The 23639-nt window shown below is 43.8% G+C and overlaps 1 protein-coding gene across 1 annotated transcript in view; it reads right to left on the bottom strand.

Moving 5' to 3' along the window:
• Positions 1-23639, bottom strand: part of Tecpr2 (tectonin beta-propeller repeat containing 2) — an 85927-nt gene that overhangs the window by 53203 nt on the left and 9085 nt on the right. Inside the window, exons 3-5 of the mRNA XM_021178973.3 lie at positions 7129-7257; positions 6500-6631; positions 3009-3166 (exon numbers count right to left, since the gene is read on the bottom strand). Coding sequence (XP_021034632.1) covers positions 3009-3166; positions 6500-6631; positions 7129-7257 — 419 coding nt within the window. The remainder of the gene's footprint in view (positions 1-3008; positions 3167-6499; positions 6632-7128; positions 7258-23639) is intronic.

Here is a 23639-nt window from a genome sequence, read left to right as displayed (position 1 = left end):
AACATAGCATAATGCAAAATGCATTTAGTCCAACTTTCAAAGTCCTCATAGTCTATAGCAGTCACAACAATGTTAAAAGTCCAAAGTTCAAGGTCTCTTCTGAGATTCATCCAACTTAATTAACTGTAATCTCCAAAGCAAGGCAGGAAACCAGCTGGGCAAACTCCAAACTCTGCATCTCCATGGCTGATGTCAAAGCGGTCTTCAGATCTCCACTCCTTTTTCATCTTTGTGTACTGCAACAAACTGCTTTCTCCTGGGCTGGTTCCACTCCCTGTTAGCAGCTTTCCTCAGCATGTGTCCCATGGCTCTGGCATCTTTAACATCTTTGAGTCTCCAAGGCAATTTCAATGTTACAGCTTCTTGTTTCAGTGTCTGGGATTCCACTTGATCTTTTGGACTCCTCCTAAGGGCTGGCATCACTTTTCCAGCTCTGCCCTCTGTAGCACTCTAAGCTCAGGTTGATCCACTCCACTATGGCTGCAGTTCTTGGTGATCACTCCATGGTACTGACATCTCTAATACACTGGGGTATTCCACTCCAACTAGGCTTCACCAATAGCCTCTCATAGGCTCTCTTCAGGGTGCCAAGCCTCAAATCCTTTGCATGACCTCTTCAGTCCTGGGCCATCAACTACAGCTGAGGCTTCACCTTCTCCAATGTCCTTCCCTGGCCTCTCACAGTGCTAAGCCTCAGCTTCTCTCCATGATCCCTTCATTCCTTCACAAGCAGTACCACCTGAGTGACTCTTACACATTACCAAGTCCAGCCGCAGCATGAGGTACAACCTTGGGTATCTCTGGAGCACAGCTTCTTTGTGCTCCCAGAAAACAATTTCCAGAAGATTTCACCTCAGTGATGCTGGTCTCTTCTTAATCACTGCTAATTCCTTAGCTCCAGCTAACCAGCATCAATTTTCCCAGTAGTTCCTTCCATTCTTAACTCTAGAGCCAGAGGCACATGGCTGAAGCTGCCGAGTTCTGCTGCTTACAGGAACTAGAACATGATCCCCTTGTCCTATTACATTATCACTAGCTTTATGTTTTCTAAATCCTTCACTGCATAAGCTTGGCTATCCTGGTTCTTGCTCTGTAGATTGACCTTGAATGCAGAGAACAGCATGCCTGTCTCCTGAGATTAAAGGTGTGTACCACCATGCCTGGATTTAATTTAGCTGGGTAGGATCTTGACCCAAGGTCCCACTCCCTTAATCTTTATCTCCTAGAACACAAGATTTTGCTCCATTTCACTTCCTGGTACTCCTTTAATACTCAAACCATATATTTTATATTTTTCCTTTCTAAGCTTGCTATGCTTGTTCAAACTTCTCTTCATAAGACTTAACCAGAGAACAAAGTCTCTGCTGGGCTTTTTTGAAACTTCTCTTGTCAATGCAATTAATCCAAGTCTCTTCACCTTAGCCTCAGGCAAACTTTTCAGACAAGGGCAAAAAGTAGCCACATTCTTCACCAAAATACCACAAAACCAGTCTTTATGCCACATTCTGAAATTCTTCTCCTTTGAAATCTCTTGGGCCAGGTCAACACAGTTCAAATTACTCCCAGCAACAAAGTCTTCCATATTCCTACTAGGATGACCCATTAAGCCCCATTTAAAGCATTCCACTGCTTTCCAAATCCAAAGTCCCAAAATCCACATTCTTTCAAATAAAAGCATGGTCAGGCCTATCACAGCAATACCCCACTCCCAGTACCAACTTCTGTCTTAGTTAGGGTTTTACTGCTGTGAACAGACACTATGACCAAGGCAAGTCTTATAAAAAACAACATTTAATTGGGGCTGGCTTACAGGTTCAGAGGTTTAGTCCATTATCATCAAGGTGGGAGCATGGCAGTATCCAGGCAGGCATGGCACAGGAGGAGCTGAGAGTTCTATGTCTTCATCCAAAGGCTGCTAGTGGAAGACTGACTTCCAGGCAACTAGGGTGAGGATCTTATACCCACACCCACAGTGACACACCCATTCCAACCAGGTCACACCTATTCCAACAAGGCCACACCTTCAGATGGTGCCACTCCCTGGTCCAAGGATATACAAACCATCACACTGCCCATTTTAGCCTCCCCTAACCAGCACGTAGTCCTCACTCCTGGCTGAGTGGATGCCCACTTAAATTTCTATAGCACCCAGTACTGTACTCCATAGCCATTGCCATGTCTGTCAGTAAGACCTGGATCTGCCTTTTGGTCTCCATGATGGGAAAGGCCCACATCTGCTAGGTTACCTAGTGTCATTTGGCCACAACCTACCAGCATGGAGCACAGCAATGGCCAGGGGCACAAAGGTGCTGAATTCTCAGGGCTCTAGAGAGAAACCATGTTTAGAGTGGACACACACTACTGCCCTCAGTGTTTCTCAGACCAAGCCCTGGGGTGCACTGGCTATGCTCACAGGCCCTGTATCTCCTCAAACTAGAAGGCTTCCTCTTCCCATCTGTCATGGTTTGTATATTCTTGGACCAGGGAGTGGCACCATTCGCAGGTGTAGCCTTGTTGGAATAGGTGTGACCTGGTTGGAGTAGGTGTGTCACTGTGGGTGTGAGCATAAGATCCTCACCCTAGTTGCCTGGAAGTCAGTTTTCCACTAGCAGCCTTTGGATGAAGACGTAGAACTCTCAGCTCCCCCTGTGCCATGGTAGAACTCTCAGCTCCCCCTGTACCATGGTAGAACTCTCAGCTCCTCCTGCGCCATGCCTGCCAGGATGCTGCCATGCTCCCACCTTGATGATAATGGACTGAACCTCTGAACCTGTAAGCCAGCCCCAATTAAATGTTGTTTTTTATAAGACTTGCCTTGGTCATGGTGTCTGTTCACAGCAGTAAAACCCTAACTAAGACACCATCAGACTCCATAAAGTGTCTTGGGCAGGCACAGGCTACCAGGAACCTTAGGCTGGTGTGGCTGTGGTCTCCACATCTGGCTAACAGGAAACCTAGGAGAAGTTAAGGGTCAATACTGAGAGCCCTGTGACATGCCTAAAGCTTACCTTTTCCTTGGTTGGGATCCAATCTGCTTGACAGCCTTCTCCTCTGTGTAAAAGAGCAGGCTTCGCTGCAAGGTGGACACAAGCAGCACTTTCTGGCTGTAGTCCAGCTGCACAATGGAGGACGGCTCTTCTAATACAAGGTGTGAGCTGCAGAGACCCTGTGAGAGAGAGGCAGGTCAACAACGGCTCAGGGGTGCTCAGCTTCCCTCACACTGACTAAGCATACTTCTTGCTGGCTGTACTGAATTCAGAAGTCTTCTGTGGTGCCAGGCACAGTGATGCATACCTATAATCTCAGCCCCGGGAAACGGAGGCAAGTAGATCACGAGTTCAACGTCATTCTTGGTCATACAGTGAGTTCGAGGTCAGCCTGAGCTACGTGAGACCGTGTCTCAACAAAACAAAACCAAAGGGGTGTTTTAATTTTCTTCAGATTCATTGTTAACCTACTGCAAATGAGATTTGAAATTTTTCTTACTAACAAAAAAACAGTAAATATTAACATTAATTTGATATACACCAAGTTTGAAAAGAAACATCAAAAACCTATATATTTCTCTAATAATATTCTAAGTAAATAGTTCAAAGAAGGATGCATAAAAATATGCCACAGCCCATGCATTAAGTACCTTCTATCATATAACAGAGCATGGCTGTCTATGAAATCCTGTGATAATGACATGCTCTCATGGTTTCTCTACAAGGAATGGCTTGTAGGATGGCTCCACAGATCAAGAGGGCTTGTCACACAGTCCTGATGACCTGAGTTTGATCCCAGAAACCCATTACTGAAGTAGAGAACTGAGTCCTGAAAGCTGTTCTCTGACACTCGCAAGTGTACTGTGGCATGTGAGCCTGCATTCTCCACAACCCTCACAAATAAGAAAGGGCATTTTGGTGTTAAAACAAAACATATTCATGTATGAAAAATCTGATTTTAATCCAGGTATGGTGGTATGATTGCTGTGAGTGCAAAGACAGCCTGAGTTATATTATGTATCAAGACCCAGTCTCAAACCGCCTGTTTCTACAGTCACTGTCACCTCTGAGACCTTCTGCTCTATCAGCAGCCTGCTCACAGAGAGAAGAGGAAGACAAGGTACGGCAACTACAGCTGCGTTGTTTAAGTGCGATCAACTATTCAAGAATAACACTGCAAAAGCTGGGTGTTGGGCACACGGCTTCAATCCCAGCACTGAGCGCAGAGGCAAACACATCTCTAAATTTGAAGCCAGCCTGCTTAACATATCAAGTTACAGGATATCCAGGGCTTCACACAGAGACTCTGACTCAAAACCAAATCCAATAATACAAACATCATTGACTCTTTGTGTGTCTGAGGGGACAATCAATAGTGAGAACCATTAATAGAATTTATATACAGCAAAATCTACCACTTTTAGGTTTCTGACATCAATTTTGAAATATCTGTAGTTATATAACTACATCACAATCAAGATGGTGAATTTTTCATTCTCTCCAAATACTGAAGACATTCCCCTTCACAGGAAGTTAGAGAGAATGTAACTTTCTAGCTTTACTTAGCCATGATAGGATTACATTATTCTAAATTTTAGGAAAAGCAGTATTCTCTCAGGTCTTTATTGCAAATCTCATTAAACACCTGTATCTTTTCATGGGCTGCTCTTCTAGGGGACCTGTTGTGGTTCCCAAGACCCAAGTGGCAGCTCACAGTTCCTATTCACTTCAAAGGATATGATGCCCTCTTCTGGCCTCTAACAGGGCAATGCACACAAAGGGTGCATAGTCATACATGCAGGTAAGACACTCATACATTTATGAGATCAACACCATTTCCCCATCTGCATGCCTTTTACATTAAAACAATTGTTTTGCTAACTAGATATGTCATGCTCAACAAAACACCTTCTAAATGCTTCCACTGAGAGCACAGGAAGCACCGTGTGTACAGAGCCACTTAGAATTTCATCATAAGCCATGGCCACAGCACCAAACTTTACAAAAGCCACTGTCCCTCCACCACACAGTCACACTGAAAATATGAATTCCACTGGAGAACATCTTGATGCTGAAATGGCAATTTCAGCCCTAAAGAATGGAGGTTTTGCACTTGATGTGATCAAATGGGATGTGTGCACACAGCCCTTCTGCAGGATGAAACACTGAGTCTCCAAGTGGTGCACAGTAACTCATGCAGGCAAAACACACTCTCTCTCTCTCTCTCTCTCTCTCTCTCTCTATATATATATATATATATATATATATATATATATGAATATATAAGCCTTTTAGAAGCAGTGGCAGTAGCCTATATTGTCCCAAAGGCTTCTGAGGACTGCTTGGCAAACAACTCATAAGAGAGGTGGCCTACCCTGTGGCTTCTGGGAGCTGCTTAATCATGTGGGGTTTTCTTCAAAAGACGATTGCCTTGTGGCATCTGAAACCCTTGGTGGTTAAAAGCCCAAAGCTGGAGAGGTCACAGGCACTAGGGGAGAAACTACCATTGTTGTTTTGCTAAATGGACATGTTGTGGCCATCAAACTGCCTTCTAAATATTTAGGTTTAACTTAATATTTAGGTTAACTTAATTGCAAAGCCTCAAAACTAGTCAGAATGCTGAGAATTCATGTCAACTGAAGGCTAAGCCCTAAACAGAACATCTGTATCATCCCCTTCAAGGCTCAGGGAACACCTCTTAAGATAGGGCAGAAAGAGCCAGCCCCAAGACGAGAAGGAGTGTTGTAGAATATTATTTTCTGGGGATATGGTCATGAAGTCATAGTTGCTATGACTACCCACAGAAGAGCCAAAACCAATAGGGGAGGGCTCACAAGACCCTGTCTCCCCATGAGGAACTACTGACAGTCAACTGTCACTTCTTCAGCTGTGTAGCTACTGGTCGTCTCCCATACTCTTGCACATAACAAGCCACATTCACGCTCATGACAACAACCCTCATTAGGTCACACACAAACTGCATGTGGTCACAGACATGACTGGGAAATTGTGTGCATCCTTCCTGATAGCATTTCAAGGACTCAGGAAGGATCACAAGCTCTTTGCTGGACAGCAGCCATGAGAATAGCAAACATGTTTGAGGAGCTGAGTTGAACACTGCACACATTTATTTATTTATACAGTAAATACTGAAATACCATGAGACATCCTGAAAACTCGTCCAACTTGTTCCTTTGTTTGTTTTGCTACAGAGTTTTACTATGTAACTCAAGCTGGCTTGGCACTTTCTATGGGCTGGCCTTAAACTCATAAAGATCCTCCTGCTTCAGCCTCTGATTGTTGGAATTATAGGGCACCACGAGGCCTGCCTCAAACATGTATAATTTTTACTGTTGATTCAGAGAAGTAGGAGCTTATAGAACACTGAAAAAGTTCATGAAAGAAAATGTTAGCAGCTCAAAGGCACGGTTCTAGAGAGAACACAGAGGCAAGACTGCTGCTTACTACAGATAAAAGGTGGCGATGGCCAGCATCTCTGAAGATCACCATACCTGGTCTAGATCTAGAGAAGAGTAGACGATCTTTCCTTTGTCGTCTCCAGAGAACAGCTTCATCCCATTGGGGCTCCACGCGAGAGCTGTAATGCTGGTCTTGTGAACACCAGTGACATCAAATCTCCGCAGCTGCGGATGACAAGAGGTCACGGGGAGGAGAGCTGCTGTGACTGCACGCCTACTTTGGGGAGAGATGGTTTTCCAAATAGAACTGCACACAGATTCCCTGTCTATCCACATTCGAAACTCACAGATGGACAACAGCACTCTGCCAAACCTGAGGATGTCAGTTCAATCCCTGGGAGGGAGGGAGGGAGGAAGGGAGGGAGAGAGAACACACACACACACACACACACACACTCCCCAATACAAAAAAATAGAAAAACCACAAAAGGGCATTAGTAAAAATAAGAGCACCGATTTGTGCTTTATGCCAAATGTTCCAAGCAGGGACAAAGATGTCACCCAATTATAAACAGTACAATGTCAGACAGAAGAGGACTCCCCACCATCGACACTTTACAGAGATCCTCTGACCTCTGCCTCTGGAGTGCTGGGTCAAAGGCTGGAGCCACCAGGCACTGGAGGAACTGGCAAGAAGAGAGACAGAGAACTTGAGCACTCACCTGCTTGTTCCTCCCTGGCAATGAAGACACAAGCTGAAAGACTGCAACCCTCCCGGAGGCAGTGCCTGCTGCAACAAGGTCATCAAAGCAGCTCAGCAGCTTCACCACCGTGATAGACTCTATCTTCCCCTAAATGAAGACACATCAGAAACAAGTCATCTATGGCCAGAGAGACACTTAAGATGAAGAAAGTAAAAAGCAGCTATAAAGCTGGAACCAGGAAAGAAGGTTCCTGAGCTGCGGCATAAAAATTTCTGATTGAAAATGTGAACAAAGTCAGAGAGACAAATCATTCTAGGACTTCTGCATTTAAAAAATTATTATTATAGGGTTGTAGAGGTGGCCCTTGCAGTTAAGAGCACTGACTACTTTTCCAGAGGTCCTGAGTTTAATTCCCAGCAACCACAGGGTGGCTCACAGCCATCTGTAATGGGATCCAAAGGCCTCTTCTGGTGTGTCTGATGACAGTTATATGCAGTCTAGGGTAGCTTCAAACTTGACTAAAAATTCCTTAAATTTAAAGCAATAGTTTTTATGGCGTAAGTTAACAAGGTTTTTGTGAAGAGACAGGTCATTTGTCTTGTGTCTTATTATTTTGAAGTCTTTAGTCATTTATTTTCTGTTCTTATACCTATAATAAATCACCCACTCCTAGCTTATGACCTTAGCTTCTGACATCAGTGGCCTCATTCCTAGCCTAGAGAGAATGTTTTCCCTTGTTCATAAATTGGTCCCAAGCCTATTTCCTTTCATCTAAGCAGCATCATTACATGAAAGTACATCTTCATATTGATTCTGCAGGAAATCTGCCCAACAAAGTGGGTTAAATCCAGCAAACAATAGGCTATGTCAGACATGTGAGGAGTACAGCACTGACAGGCATATCAGCAGCAAGAAGCATTCTTGGGACAAAGTCCCTGGGGTCCTTGCCTCTTCAGTGCACACCCATCGCAGTCATGTAAAATGGTGGGCCATCTCCAGAAAGCTCTCTTGCTTGCCACAGCATTTTCCTGGATGGCTCCCACCAAGTGGGCTTATTGTTTGGTTTTTCGAGACAGGGTTTCTCTGTATAGCCCTGGCTGTCCTGGAACTCACTCTGTAGACCAGGCTGGCCTTGAACTCAGAAACCCGCCTGCCTCTGCCTCCCGAGTGCTGGGATTAAAGGCGTGCACCACCACACCCGGCTGGTCTTATTGTTCTAATACAGGCTTTTCCCTGTGTCTTGCTCAGATAGATCAACTATATCTTTGAATGTTTTGGTAGAATCTTTTCTAGATCTTGTTTTGGTTGGGGGAGGGGTAGTGGTGAATGATTTTTCAAGCAGAGCTAGAATGTATAAGGAAAGATGGGGATTGTTTTCTTTTGTTTTTCAGTGTTTTCACTGTCGCCTAGGAGCAATATTCTTGCTGCAGTCTCCTGAATGCTGGGAAAGCATTCTTCTCCCTATCCAAGAAGATTCAAATGAACTTAGGCATGATCCTTGTGACTGTTTAGGCAATAGTAAGCCTAACTAAGACAGCTAGGTTGGTGTGCAGTGCCTTTCAGTACAATGAATGTCAGTTAGTATGGGTGAAGGCTCTAGTTAGATACCAGCTCAACTTCTCTCTGTTCAATGAGATGCAAAGTTTTGTCTCATAAAAACTGTGGTAGCGTGTTCAAGGCCTACAGAGGTCCAAGGCAAATGAAGTGCCAACCATGAGGGCAAGATGGACACGAGCACCCATCCCTAACCAAGAAGCTACCTCCAACTGACAATGCCTGTAAATGAAAAATTCATTCTCTCCAACTGAGTGTCACTGGATATACAAGCCACATAATATTTTTAGATTTATTCATTTATTTTTATGTACATTGTCACTGTCTTCAGACACTAGAAGAGGGCATCAGATCCCATTACAGAGCCACCACGTGGTTGCTGGGATTTGAACTCAGGACCTCTGGAAGAGCAATCAGTGTTCTTAATCACTGAGTCATCTCTCCAACCCCTACAAATCACATTTGAAGGTAGACCCCATGCCCAGCAGTAGATGGCCAACAGAAAACTAACTTAATGCTATGTCTGGAGGCTTTTGGGGGGTGGGATGTGAGACAGGATGTCTCTGTGTAACAGCTCTGTCTGTCCTAGAACTCACTCTGTAGGCCAGACTGCCTTGAACTCAGAGAGATCTGACTGCCTCTGCCTCCTAAATGCTGGGATTAAAGGTGTGTTCTACTACTGCCTGGCTTTTGGAGGCATGTTTTTACCTTATATACAAACATATACTTACTATGCTTGTATACTATGGTTTCCAATTTTGTGTTTTTATGATATGTGGGTGTATGTATATCTGCATGTGTTTTGTTTTTTGTGCCTTTTCTTCGTTTTTGTATTGTTTTATTGTTTTTTTAATTCTATTTTGTCTGTCTGTTTTCTAAAGAGAGAGAAGAAGAAAGTGTGGAGTTGAATGGGTAGGAAAATAAGTAAAATTTGGGAGATGAAGGAGAAACCATGATCAGAATATATTGTATGAAAAGAAATGTATTTTCAAAAGATAAAAAAAAAATTAGTTTACTTTAAAATTCCATGTGTATGTCTGTGTGGGCAAGTGTATATGAGTGCAGGTGACTGAAGGCCAGAAGAGGGTTTGAATGCCCTGAAGCTGGAGTGCACAGCCCGATGCCCTGCTGAGGACCAGACATGGGCCCTTTGCAACAGCAGTACATGATCTTAAACACTGAGTGGAAACTTAAATTGTTCTCAACTCCAATTTAAATAATGGTTCCTAAATGCTTTAACCTCCCTTCTAGCCTATCACCCACCAGATGTAGTGGAAAAGAAAGGTTCTTTTTTTTTTTAAAGATTTATTTATTTATTTAATGTATGTGAGTACACTGTAGCTGTACAGAGCCTTCATGTGGTTGTTGGAAATTGACTTTTTAGGACCTCTGCTCGCTCTCGTCAGCCCCGCTCGCTCAGTCCCTGCTTGCTCCAGCCCAAAGATTTACTTATTATTATATATAATAATAATATCTGGAAGTCATTTCAGCTGGAAAGGGAGGACCCTGTAACAAAGAGGGGAAACTCAAAATGGCCACCTACTTTACCGACACCTAGGATCCGAAGCAAGGATCAGCTGTAAAGGCTGCCTCCCAATATTTAGAGGACAGAGGACCTTTGACTGCCCTGGATCCAGAAACATGAGGTGCTCCAGGCACATAACTGCTTTTCACAGGTGAGGGGTGAGACACAGGTATCTGCTAACGTGCTAAGGACTAAAACTGACCAGAACCTACCACATTTAACCATCAAGCTGCCTCAAGAGGTCACAAGCTAATAGACTTGAGTTCCAAATAGATTTCATTAGACGGATTCTGCACAAATAACTTCTAGCAAGGAGAGGAAGCAGATGTCTAGTGGTTCCTGCTCCAACATCTTCCCAGAAACCCCACTTTCCATTCTAAAAAGAAATTTTTTTTGAGACAGGGTTTCTCTGTGTAGCCCTGGCTGTCCTGGAACTCACTCTGCAAACCAGGCTGGCCTCGAATTCAGAAATTCACCTACCTCTGCCTCTCAAGTGCTGGGATTAAAGATGTGTGGCACCACTGCCCAGCCATTCTAAATTCTTAATCTTCAAAATAACAAAAATTTAAAGAACTCTTTTCTAATGAAGGAAATGCTGGTTAATCATGAGTAAACCGAACTCTCATTAAGAGAGAACTAAAGGCCAAGAATAGTGGTGTATGACTTTAATCCCAGCACTCAGAGGCAAACTGTGAGCTTGAGGCCAGCCTGGTCTCCATAGTGAGTTCCAGGAACAGCCAGAACGATAGAGAGAGCTCATGCTCAAAACCCTAAGGGAGTGAGAATATCATGAAGGAGCTTTGACAAGAGGACGTTTCCCAAGCAATTAAGAAAAAAGTCTGAAGTCAAAAGACTCCAACCCAGAACCAAGACCAACTTGATTCTCAGCGTGGACAAGCACAGAGCCACTGAGAGATGATACTTGTCCTGCCTGTCCCAGGTTTGCCCAGCTGATTAAACAATATACCCAAAAAGGATTTATAAACTGATTCCCAGCATCTTTGGTTCTTAAATAAATACTACTATTCACACTGACTCAAGCTCCATGTAAGTTTATTAAAACCATGGCACAGAACACAAATATCTAAGCTTGAAGTTTTCCCTTCTGGTAAATCCCTTTAGTTTCTGATGCAGTCATTTCTACAGCAATCAGCCTGCCGTGTATATAAGAGCAAGCTCCATACCCTGGGTACCAAGTGAAGCCTCAGTTTACCAAAGTAGGTCATAGTCCTGGCCCTCTTGTAGATTAGCTATGAGACATGCACATAAAAAAAACCTGCCTATAGCAACTGGGGGTGGTACCGACAGCTCGCTTTCATATGCTACTTTTTAGCTTTCAGAGTATTTTCATGGGCTATAAATAAGTCCAGTGCCAGATGGAGACACAGGTTAACAAGTCTGGATCTTAAGTAATGAGGATCAGAGTGATCCTTTCAAGACCCTTAATGTTGCTAGTATTACCAGTCGGGTCTTTCTTGACTATGGTTAGGGGCAGACGGGAGGAACAAGGGAGTGGAGCTAGGAAGGAAGACCAGCTCAGGCCTGCTGCAATAGTTCAGGCCAAAGTTAGTAACAGCCAAGTCTAGCAAACCATTAATGAAATGGATCCCTAAGGCAGTAAATCCACAATGAAGACAAACTCCATCAAGACCTTGTTGGGCTGGCGAGAGCGATATAACAACAGTGCAACAGCTTGTTGTTTGTTTGTTTGTTTGTTTGTTTTTCTAGACAGGGTTTCTCTTCATAGCCTTGACTGTCCTTAAACTCACTCTGTAGCCTAGGCTGGCCTCAAAGTCAGAGACTGGCCTGCCTCTGCTTCCTGAGTGCTAGAAAGGCATGTGCCATTGTCATTGCTGCCACCACCACCACCCAGCTTCTCTCTTCTTTTTTCTTTTCCTTTCTTTTCAGGAAAGGTCTCTGTATGTGGTCCTGGAAGCCTGGAACTCATGCTCACTTTGCAGGCCAGGCTGGTCCAAACTCAAAGCTCTCTGCCTGTCTGCCTCCTGAGTGCTGGGTGTAAAGGAATGCACCACCACACACAGAGACAGCCACCTTCTTTTTTGTTCTATTGTGTTAGGCAACTTGTTAAGCACTGTATCTGCATTGCTAAAGCTACAAGCTACCTAGGAAAGGGAGAAGTTATAGCTATCTTCATGTTATAAAAGAAAGGGGTAAACTCCAGGGAGCTCAGTGATGTGTCTAAGGGAGATGGAATCAAGTCAGGGCCCACAAGCAGGCATGACTGGCTCTAGGCCGGCTCTGACTTGGCTCTGGGCCTTCTCTGTGAGAATTCAAAAATCTCACTGACAGTCTTCTACGGGAGTGAAAAGGACAAAGGATTCATGGATTTTATTCCCTGGAGCTACGTTACATTAGAATGATGGTGACAGAAGAACTCACTGACAGTGTTTCTATGGGAGAAGGTGACAGAATAGATTCTGGACTCACAAAGCCTTAATGTGGTAACAAGGTACTGAAAGGGCATTTTCCCTAAGGATATGTAACTACAAAACCACATTACATAAGGAAGCAAAATATTTAGAGATCTTGCCATGCCATAGCACAAATTTAAAACTGTGTAATTTTCCTTCATAGTCTCAAAATAAAACTAATCATTCAGTATCCACTGCAGCGTGTGTAAGTATGTATGTGTGTGTGTATGTGTGTGTATAAGTATGTATGTATAGGTGTGGGTGTGTAAGTATGTATGTATGTATGTATGGGTGTGGGTGTGTAAGTATGTATGTATGTGTATATATGTTTTCTAATAAGCCTATGTGCTAACCTTGAGTTAATATTATTTAATCATTAATAAATGCCACAGTTTCTAAGAACCAAATTACCCCAGGAAACAGACTACCAGCACTTAGGCACAGTTCAGACAGAAACAGACTATAAGATGTAGAGAATCTCTTGAATACTATGTGGAAACATCACCTGTCAATAAAACAAAATAAACAAACAAACAAAACTTGGCCTATTAGCATAGGCAGGAAATAGAGGTAGGAGTTCCGGTAGGTAGAGAGGATTCTGGACTAGAATCAGGTGTGGGAGAGATTTGCCCTGAAAGCTGATGGAGACAGTTGCATGAACCTGAAGAGAGGTAACTAGCCACGTGGCAGGACTTAGAATAAACGGGTTAAGTTATGAGCTAGTCTGGGAACAAGCCCAAGCTTATGGCCTAGGCAATTATTCATAAAATCTCAGAGTCATTATTTTGGGAATTTGAGCTCTGGTGGAAAAGCCTGCAGTTACAATGAGACTTCAACCTCAGACAGTACAAACACCCGGGAATCCTTAGACAGGAAAAAAATCAAAACTTGGAAATGTTTTGTTGAGTTGTCACAAAGTAAGGAAAATCCACAGCACCAAAAATAAAGACAATGCGGCCCAAACAGGACAGAAAGTGTGTTGAAGCCACAAACCACCCTGTGACTTCCTTTCCAGCAGTCCCTACCAACCACACAAAGCCTTGGGTCTCCAGCCTGAGGAAAGCTGAGGAGAATGAACTCCAAGTGCTGGAAGACCCTGCTACTTTAGTAACAGTCTACAGTGTCCAGCGCGACTTCCCCTTCTCCTCTGACCATACTGGAGAACGTCTCTAAGCACAGTGTCTGACCATATCTGGAGGAAGACCCTGCCCGGAGCTTCCTGCAAGTGCTGCTTGATTCAGCACACAAGTCCCACTCAGCTGTAGGATAATTAGGTATTATGTTATGACCAATCAGCTCTTTCCACCTGTAACCCTCAAACCCTTATATACCTACAACTGAAACAGTAAAGCTGTCTCACTGAAGGGTATCGGGAAGTCCTTCCATCATACTCATGGTCGTCTGACCCCTGCTTGCTGCCTCTGCTCCCTCCACCCTTGTGGGCCAGTGACTAACAACCTCTGAGGAGAGGGGAGATCCATCAGATGTGAGTCCTGCTCCCCCAGAGGGTTGCAGCATTCTTGCCTGAGCAGCCAGCTTGTGATCCATCATCTCTGCTCCTCCTTTGCTGTACCTTTGTCTGCACCTTAGGGTAGGGTCCCACCGTGCAGCTGGAGGAACGCCTGAAGCCTCTCAGTAGGAGTGACCCCTGACGTTGGCTAAAGGTCCCCCTACCTTCTTTCCAGACCAAACAGCCTGACTGTAGGCAATAACCTTTACACCTTTCAGAAAAAAAACTGGTCACAAAGCAATCAGTTTTTAAAAGTCATTAGGATGGTTGCCAGTCTCTTAATCTGTTGTGCTAATTGGGGCATTTTCAATCTTCTTCCACCACCCTCCTCCCCCAGCAGAACTGCCTCTGGAACATTGAGCAACATCCAACGGCACTTCCTGTCTTTTCTATAATGGCAAACTCAACACCACATCTGAGGGATTTCCTAATTAATTCCCTAAGGCTTCACTTAACTGGAAAGGACTTAAAATCTCCCAAAAGGAGAACCTGGAGTTCCGGACTGAGGCGCTTCAACTCACACACGGGTCATGTTGATAGGGACATATTTCTGACCCTGACTTCTGGATGTGTGTTGCCCAGATGGTTGATAAAAAGGAACCCCAGGAAAGCTATGTTTTGCCCCTCTCTTTTCTCTCTATGATAGCTGCCATCAGGCCATGCATAGGGAAAACACAAAACCTAAGATAACCTGTTAGAGGACAAAACACAGGAGGTTACAGGAAGACTCAAATGAAGATGACGACCCTGAGACTTGTCAAGTGGCTGATTTAGCCACTTTAGAAAAGCCAACTGGAGCTGGCGTGGTGGTGCACGCCTTTAATCCCAGCACTTGGGAGGCAGAGGCAGGCGGATTTCTGAATTCGAGGCCAGCCTGGTCTACAGAGTGAGTTCCAGGACAGCCAAGGCTACACAGAGAAACCCTGTCTCAAAAAACCAAAAGAAAACAAAAAAACAAAAAAACAAAAAAAGAAAGAAAAAGAAAAAGTAAAAAGAAAAGCCAACTGGGTCCCCAGTGAAGGAGCCAGAGAAATACCCAGGGAGCTGAAGGGGTTTGCAGCCCCATAGGAGGAACATCAATAAGAACTAACCAGTACCCCCAGAGCTCCTTGGAACTATACCATCAATCAAAGAAAACACATGGTGGAACTTGTGGCTCTAGCTATATATGTAGCAAAGGATGGCCTAGCTGGTCATCAATGGGAGGAGAGGCCCTTGGTCCTGTGAAGGTTCTATGCCCCAGTACAGGGGAATGCCAGGACCAGGAATGGAAGTGGGTGGGTTGGGGAGCAGGGGGAGGGGGGAGGGGATAGGGGATTTTCGGAGGGGAAACTAGGAAAGGGGATAACATTTGAAATGTAAATAAAGAAAATATCTAATAAAAAGAAAAAAGAAAAGCTGACTGACTTAAACGGAAGTTACTCCCTAGCCACCGACACCCTTTCCCTTTACCCTCCTCTTCACTCTATGAGCCCTCATTGGCAACAGAGGACAAAGACCCAGAAATGAAGACCAAGGCTCCATAAGACATCCAGATAAACTCTCTTCTATCCTTCCCCCGATCCTTAACTCCCCACCATGGCAGCTCAGTAATCTCAAAGACACTGGGAACAATTATCCTTAGCCCCCTCAGCCACAATGGCCCAAGAATACTGAACCTTCACCCACAAAGACTTTTCTGGTTAACCTACATGTATCCAGACAATTCATGTCCCATAAACCAAATCTATTTTACAAAGGTTCACTAACAACCTTTTAACCACCCAAGACTAGAGAGATAAATGCTGACCTACACTCCCTAGTCCTCTGAAGCCCTTAGAGATGAATGTCAGCTTCAGGTAAAAAAATATCATAATCAACAAATAGGGCCACAACAAGGACAACCCCCCTCAGTTAATAAATACTTTACTATGACCAATTGTTCAGCCAAGGTAATTTCTCCACAGGGATTCAGCCCTGCCACCTGATTTGAGCAGGTGTCCTTATGTCTACACCACACCTGGGACCATTTAACCCCCTTGTCCATGGGACCTGGAGAGGCCTTTTCAATGACTTTCCTAAAACAAAAACCAAGAGACTCTCTTGGAGTTCATACTAAGAGTACAAGCAGTTTAGACAGAAAAACAACAAGCCCCACAGCCAAGGCAATGCTTGTAAACAATCTTACTTAGGAAGGAATGACCCCAGAATATGGGCAGGCATGCCATAGACATAGCCACAAAATGGTCTAATGCAAGATGCTTTAAATGTGTAGAGACTGGACATTGGAAAGGAGATTGCCCCAAAAATGACTCAACTGCCCCCAACCCTCCCAAATCCATCTGTCCCTGCTGCAGGAAAGGCATTCACTGGGAAAGGTTGACAAATCCTAACATGACAAAGATGGCAAGCCCCCTGCCACCTCTAAACTCCATGTGGGGTAACCCTCAGCCCCATCAGTAAGAGGGAAGAAGACACAAGTCCACTGGTCACTAATATACTGGAAAATAAACTTTCAATAAAATTGACAATAAAAGTTTTAAATGCCTAGTAAACACAGGGGCAGAAAAGACCATCCCAAGATGAGCCGAGCTTCTCCTTCATTGGACTCTCCTAGCAGGGCTTCAACTGATGGGAGTAGGTGGTCTCTCCCATTTATGAGCCACGACTTTTTTAAGTCCATTAGTCCCCTAGTGGCTGATATGGCCACTAACCTGCTGGGTAGAGATATCTTAGAATCTTATGAATCTTAGAATTAAATGTGGTCCTTGCTAGTGGAGAAGAGGAGAATGCTTCCAAATAGAAAATTACCAAAAATATCAAGATCAAAAGAACACCCAATTCTAAGGGGGGCTGCAGTTGAATAACTTACTCCCTGCCTAGAATGGCTCACAGAAGAGCCTGTCTAGGTGGAACAATGGCCATTAAATAGGGAGAAATTAACAATTTTTAAATTAGTTAAGCACCAGTTAGACATGGAGCACATTTGTCTTTCTAGAAGCCCCTGGAATACCCTGGCTTTTGTAATAAAAAAGAAGACCAGGACCTGGAGGCTTCTTTCTTTCCTTTGCCTCTGTTATACCTATAAATACCCTGCTATTAATTTCAGACATTAGAGATCACTTCTTTTCAATACCACTCCATGAATAAGAATGCAAAAACTTTACCTTCTCAGTCCCTAAAGTCAATAGTTCAGGACCAGCTGACAGGGTTGAGTGGGAGCACTCCCTCAAGTCATAGCTAACAGTCCCACCATTTGCCAGGAACCTGTAACTCACACACTAAAACTCCTTATTACATCAGGTCTCTGTATATATCATTATATGGATGACCTATTGATATGGCAAGATAAAAAGCAAGATCAAAAATTAACCCTAGAGAATTTTAAACAACAGGCCCAAAGAGCTCTAACAGAATGAGGCTTTACAATAACAGAAGATAAGATCCAACTCATTCTCCCATCACATTCCTAGGGACAGAAATCACACTAACCTTAGTCCAGCCAGCTAAAGCTGTCATTGACTTCCCCGATCTATTAACTCTAAATACCCTTCAAAGCTTTTTAGGCAATATTAATTGGCTTAGACCTTGGCTCCCCATACCAACCAGCCAATTACAGCCTTTATTTGATTTGCTTAAGGGTCACAAAGATCCCTTCTCTCTTTGCTCTCTGACAGCAGCAGCCAAGGAGACCCTTTGGTCTATTAACAACCACATTAAAAAACACCTCCCTGGCTTACTATGATCCACAACAGCCAATCCAGATCCTTATATTCAATTCTTTCCCCAAAGTAGTTGGAGCCTTATATCAACCTTAGGGGATTCTAGAAAGGCTCCATACACCAATAGAGGGAGCACCTCCACTACTAACTGAGGTCAGCCCTTTATCTACCATGGTAAGGACAGGAAGAGAGTGCACCTTATAAATTATAAGTAAATAATCTAATGTAATTATTTTACCTTTTGCTCTCGCAGACATCCAATGGCTCCTGAGAAACCATGCCTCTTTTGCTAATAATCTCATTGGCTTCCCAGGACAGACAGACAACCACTACCCCAAGGATAAACTGCTGACAACGATACCACTCTTTAGATGGCTCCCTCCTTGACTATTCTCTTGAGACTCATATTTTTCCCCTCACAGATAAATCTCCCCAATTTAAAGAACCATATGCCATCTTCCTGATCCTAACATACCTAAAAGGACTATTAATCTGTATTCAGACAGCACTTATGCCATCAACCTACTCCTTAGCTAGCTCGATCCTATATCAGATTTGGTGGTAACCCTCTTTCCCTACTTTTTCAACAATATTTCACTTCAAACTAAAACACATCCCAAGATTATCAGCCACATACAGTCACGGTCATCCCTCCCCACGTCAGACCAGAACAGTCCCAGAACAAAACTGTTTGCAGCATAGACCTCCAATAAAGCAATCCATCCTTGGACACAGCACATGGTCTCTCCACTACCCAAGCAACATAGCAAATGATTCCCTTCCGTCTGTCACATTCTCTTTTCTGGTATAAAAGCAGTCCTTTCTCAGTCTGGCCTGGGAGACATCTTCTGCTTATTTTATTTTGCATTATTTATTTATTTGGGATGTGTGTGCACACACACTGTACACGCTATGTGCAGGTCAGAGGACAGATAACTTGCAGGAGCAAGATCTCTCCTTCCACTATGTGGGACCTCCAGAAAGAACTCAGGTTGGCAGCCTTAGTCATCAAGCAGACTTGCCATTTCATTTTGTTTTGTTTAGAGACAGGGTTTCTCTGTGTAGCTCTGGCTGTCCTGGAACTCGATCTGTAGACCAGGCTGGCCTCAAACACACAGAGATTTACCTGCCTCTGTCTCTTGAGTGTTGGGATTAAAGGCCTGCACTATCACAGCTCAGCTCGCTGTTTCTTTAAGATGACTCTGGCCATCTGTGATCTAACCTATTAACTCTCCTGTTTCCCTCATTCCTAACTTCCTGCACCACATATTGCTGTCCTCTGGCTAGCAACAAAACCTCCTGAAACAGAAATCTAGTAATCAAAAGTGTTAAACCTGGTGAGAATGTTCAAATTGGTAATCCCAGTACTCCGGAGGCTGAGCCAGGACAGCCATGAAGGCAAAGCTAGCCTGAACAACAAAGTGAGACCTTGTCTCAAAAACGAAACAAAATTATTAAGGACAATTCTATTTAAAAGGTACCTGGACTGGTTTTCTGGACCCACACCAAAGCATTAGGCTGGCACCACCCATCTTCTCAGGCACCTTGGCAGGCTGCTTTTCCTTTATACACAGACAAAACCACATCAGGAGAAAGTGCTCTTTGTGAGCTGGCTCTTGGCAACCATGAAGCTGGACAAAGCTTTCATTATAAGCTTCTTGTGATGAGCCAAAGCTCAACAAACTTCAGCAGTAAATGCAAACTATTCTGAAATGGTTAAGAAGGCCAAATAAGATAAGAATCACTTCTTTTGTTTGTTTGTTTGTTTTTTCTTTGGTTTTTTTTTTGGTTTTTTTCTAAACAGGGTTTCTCTGTGTAGCCCTGGCTGTCCTGGAACTCACTCTGTAGACCAGGCTGGCCTCGAACTCAGAAATCCACCTGCCTCTGCCTCCCAAGTGCCTCCCAGGCTGGCCTCGAACTCAGAAATCCACCTGCCTCTGCCTCCCAAGTGCTGGGATTAAAGGCGTGCACCACCACCCCCTGGCCTTTGAAAACTTTAACTCTCCACTGCAAAATGGAACAAGGTATGATGCCTGGGCAGAAGGAGGGAACACAGGCATTGACAAACTGAGTAAAGCAATGACTCAGGAAGATGGACACCTAGACTGCCAGGATTAGCATTAGCTGTCAAGTGACAGGAAATAATCCTCGTACCTTGCCAAGGGCTAACTCTTACAAGACAGGCAAGTGCTTTGGATCACCCAGGCACCCCATAACCCTAATACCTAAAGTGTTGACAAAACCACCACATGCAGTGAAGCAGGATCTCGCTTCATTTTCCATTTATGTTCTTACCAATTGTTGCAGCCCATTTATTGGAAAATATCATGTAGCATAGTTTGGCCAGCCCCAACCCCAGCCTAATCCAAAAGCCAACATGATGCCCAACAGGTTTTAGAGTATTTCAGGCTTGGGATTTTTAGACTGAGGACACCCAAACAGTAAAATCCATGCAAATAGTCCAAAATCCAAAAACCCAAAAACTGGAACCAATTCTGGTCTCTAACATTCCACACATATGATCGTCAGCCTATATAGCTCTACAACTACTCCAGTGCCCAAATACATTATAGTTGTCTCCCCACTCAGCTCTGTGCAAGTCATCTGTGCATCTGCCCCCGTTTGTGCTACTGCCACATAACTTCATAACTGAAGCTTTGTAAGTTTGCTTCCCAGGAGGTCACTGTCTCCTAGGTGGCTCTTTTGCACTTATACACTATTTTAGTCATTATAATTTCATCTACATTTTAAAATCAATTAGTTAATTTCCATGAAAAACAAATGTGGGGTTGGGCAGTGGTGGCGCACACCTTTACTCCCAGCACTTGGGAGGTACGGAGGGCAGATCTCTGAGTTTGAAGCCAGCCTGGTCTACAGAGTGAGTTCCAGGACAGCCAGGGCTACACAGAGAGACCCTGTCTGGAAAAACAAATGTAGGGAGGGAGTTGAGGGCTGAGAATGTAGCTCAGCAGGCACAGTGCTAGCGCAGTACACATGAAGGCCTGTGTTTGATCCCCAGCACCACAGAAGCCGGGACCGGAGGCTGCACCTGTGGTCCCGGCACTTGGGAGGTCCAGGAAGAAGGAGCACAGTAAAAAGACATCCTTGGCTAAACAGAGGGTCCACAGAAGACCCTCTCTGAAAAAGGGAAAATACAGCTCACATGTGCACTCATACACAAACTTAGAATTAAACTGAACTACGGGAATGGAGAGATGGTTCAGAGGTTAAGAGTACCTGCTGCTCTTCCACGGAACTGGGTTCAGTTCCTAGTTCCCACAAGACAGCTCACAACCATCTGTAACTCCAGGCCTAGGGAATCCATTAGGAGAATGAACCAAGACAGATAACTTGGGCTGGCCTGGAGCTTGCCCACAGTGGCTTTAAACGCATATCATCTTCCTGTCTCTGACTCCTAAGTATGGCAATTATAGGCAAGAGCTGCCATTTTCAACTAATATATATTTCTTACTATCAAAAATATTTTAAAATTAAATTCCTAGCCATCAATGAATGGAAGCAATCATGATAAGGACACATGGGGCCTCCATGTTGCAATGCTACTAACATATCAATGAACAGACATCACAGGAAGGGGCTAACACAGATCCTGGAGCTACATCCACAGGAAAGGAAAGGGGAGACATGAGACAAGCCCACCGTTAGCTGCAAGGAGACACAAATTTCTGCACCATTTTAGAAACTACCAGATTAAAGTCAATGAAACATTCATCACTCTCATGCACCCTGGATGGACACGCTCAGGTCAGGGCCTTCCAGTCCTCCTCCTAAAATGGGCTACCATAAGAAATGGCTCAGAAAGTACTTTACCCACGAAACTGTCTCTCCAGCCTTATCTTCTTACTGTTAACTTACTCACATCATTATATCTTAATTGAATTTTTGACTAATGCTATATTTATGTCACCCTTTCTGTTTGTTCACCTTTTTGTTTGGTATGTGGTATGTGTTGTGTTGTGTGTGTTGTATGTACCTGTTAGTGTAGATGTGTGCATATGGGTGTGTGTGTGTGTGTGTGCTCATGCACACCAAGCATATCCCTTGGTACACATATGGAGGTCCAAGGACCACTGTGGAGACTAGCTCTCTCCTTCCACTATTCTACTATTCTGCCAGGTCACCATCTTTGTTTTCAGGGCTGTTTCTCACTGAAACTGAACCTCATCATTTTGGCTAGTTGTTGTCCAAGGAGCTTCAGGGATCTCTCTCTCTCACACACACACACACACACACACACACTGAGGTAACAGACACATGCTTCTGCACCTGGTTTTCTTTTTTTTTAATCTGATCTGATCCTTTCTTTTAGATATGTTTGAATTATTTGCACTTAATTTAACTACTTGTATGTATAGATTTTTTAAAAAGCTGTTAAGGGTTACAATACATACCAATTTAACTCTGTGTGTGTGTGTGTGTATGAGAGAGAGAGGGAGAGAACATGCACTCTGTAGTGAACCCAGGGTCTTGTCTTGTACATGCTAAGCACAGCTCTTTACCACTAAGCTTATCCCTAACCACATACACCTTTCAGAGTTCACCTCTGCATATAGAATGTATGAACCTTAGCACCACACAGCACCCTACTCATGCTTTAACTGTCTCCCACATCACTCCATCACTGAAAACTCAGCAGGGATGCTTCTTGCTTCCAACTGTCAATACATCCTGAAAAACTCATGGACCGTGAGCTACTGTACTTCCCTAAAAGCTTAGTCTCAATTTTCGCTCATTCCTGGCACCATGCTCCCTCTGTCTGAAGAACTTCTTTTTTTTTTTAAGATTTATTTATTTGTTATATGTAAGTACGCTGTAGCTGTCTTTCAGACATACCAGAAGAGGGCATCAGATTTTTGTTGCGGATGGTTATGAGCCACAATGTGGTTGCTGGGATTTGAACTCAGGACCTTTGGAAGAGCAGTTGGTGCTCTTAACCGCTGAGCCATCTCACCAGCCCTGAAGAACTTCTCTTAAAAGTCATTCCTGAGCAGGTTTTGACAACCAGTGTTCTGTTTTCCTTCATCTAAGAATACTTTGTTTCTCATCCCTCCTTTCTTCTCCTCTTCTATTTATTCATTCATTCATTCATTCATTCATTTATTTATTTTAGACAAACCCATGCTGTATAGCCCTGGCTGGCCTGGAACTTGCTAAGTAGACCTGGTTGGCCTCAAAGTCGCAATCTTCCTACCTCAGCCTCCTGAGAGCTGGTATCACAGGCTTTTGCCTCCTAGATTTTCCTTAGGTTGGTTTTATTTTTTTTATTTTATTTTACTTTACTTTGAAAGAGAGGGTCTCGGGACTAGAGAGATGGCTCAGCGGTTAAGAGCACTGACTGCTCTTCTGAAGGTCCTGAGTTCAAATCCCAGTAACCACATGGTGGCTCACAACCATCTGTAATGAGATCTGACTCCCTCTTCTGGAGTGCCTGAAGACAGCTACAGTGTACTTACATATAATAAATAAATCTTTAAAAAAAAAAGAGAGAGGGTCTCACTCTGTAGCCCAGGTTAATTTTAAAGTCATAGCAGTCTGCCTGTTTAGCTTCTCAAGTGCTGGGATTCCAGGTGTGAGCCAGATTCCCAGCTCTACCTTACTTACGACAGACATTTCAAGGTAGGGCAATCCTGGGAAGTTTTGTTTGTTTTGAGAAAGGTCTTGTTGCGTTAGTTGTTCTTGAACTTGACTTTCCAACCAAGTATATTAATATAGACCAGCTACTCAGTCAGAGTTCAAATGCTAGTGCTGCCATTTATTAAGTGCCCATCTGCAGGTTACTTACATGT

Source organism: Mus caroli, unplaced genomic scaffold (assembly GCF_978045245.1).
Source record: "Mus caroli unplaced genomic scaffold, Mus_caroli_1 scaffold_14, whole genome shotgun sequence".
Taxonomy (NCBI): domain Eukaryota; kingdom Metazoa; phylum Chordata; class Mammalia; order Rodentia; family Muridae; genus Mus; species Mus caroli.
This window is presented reverse-complemented; position numbering and strand designations above follow the sequence as displayed.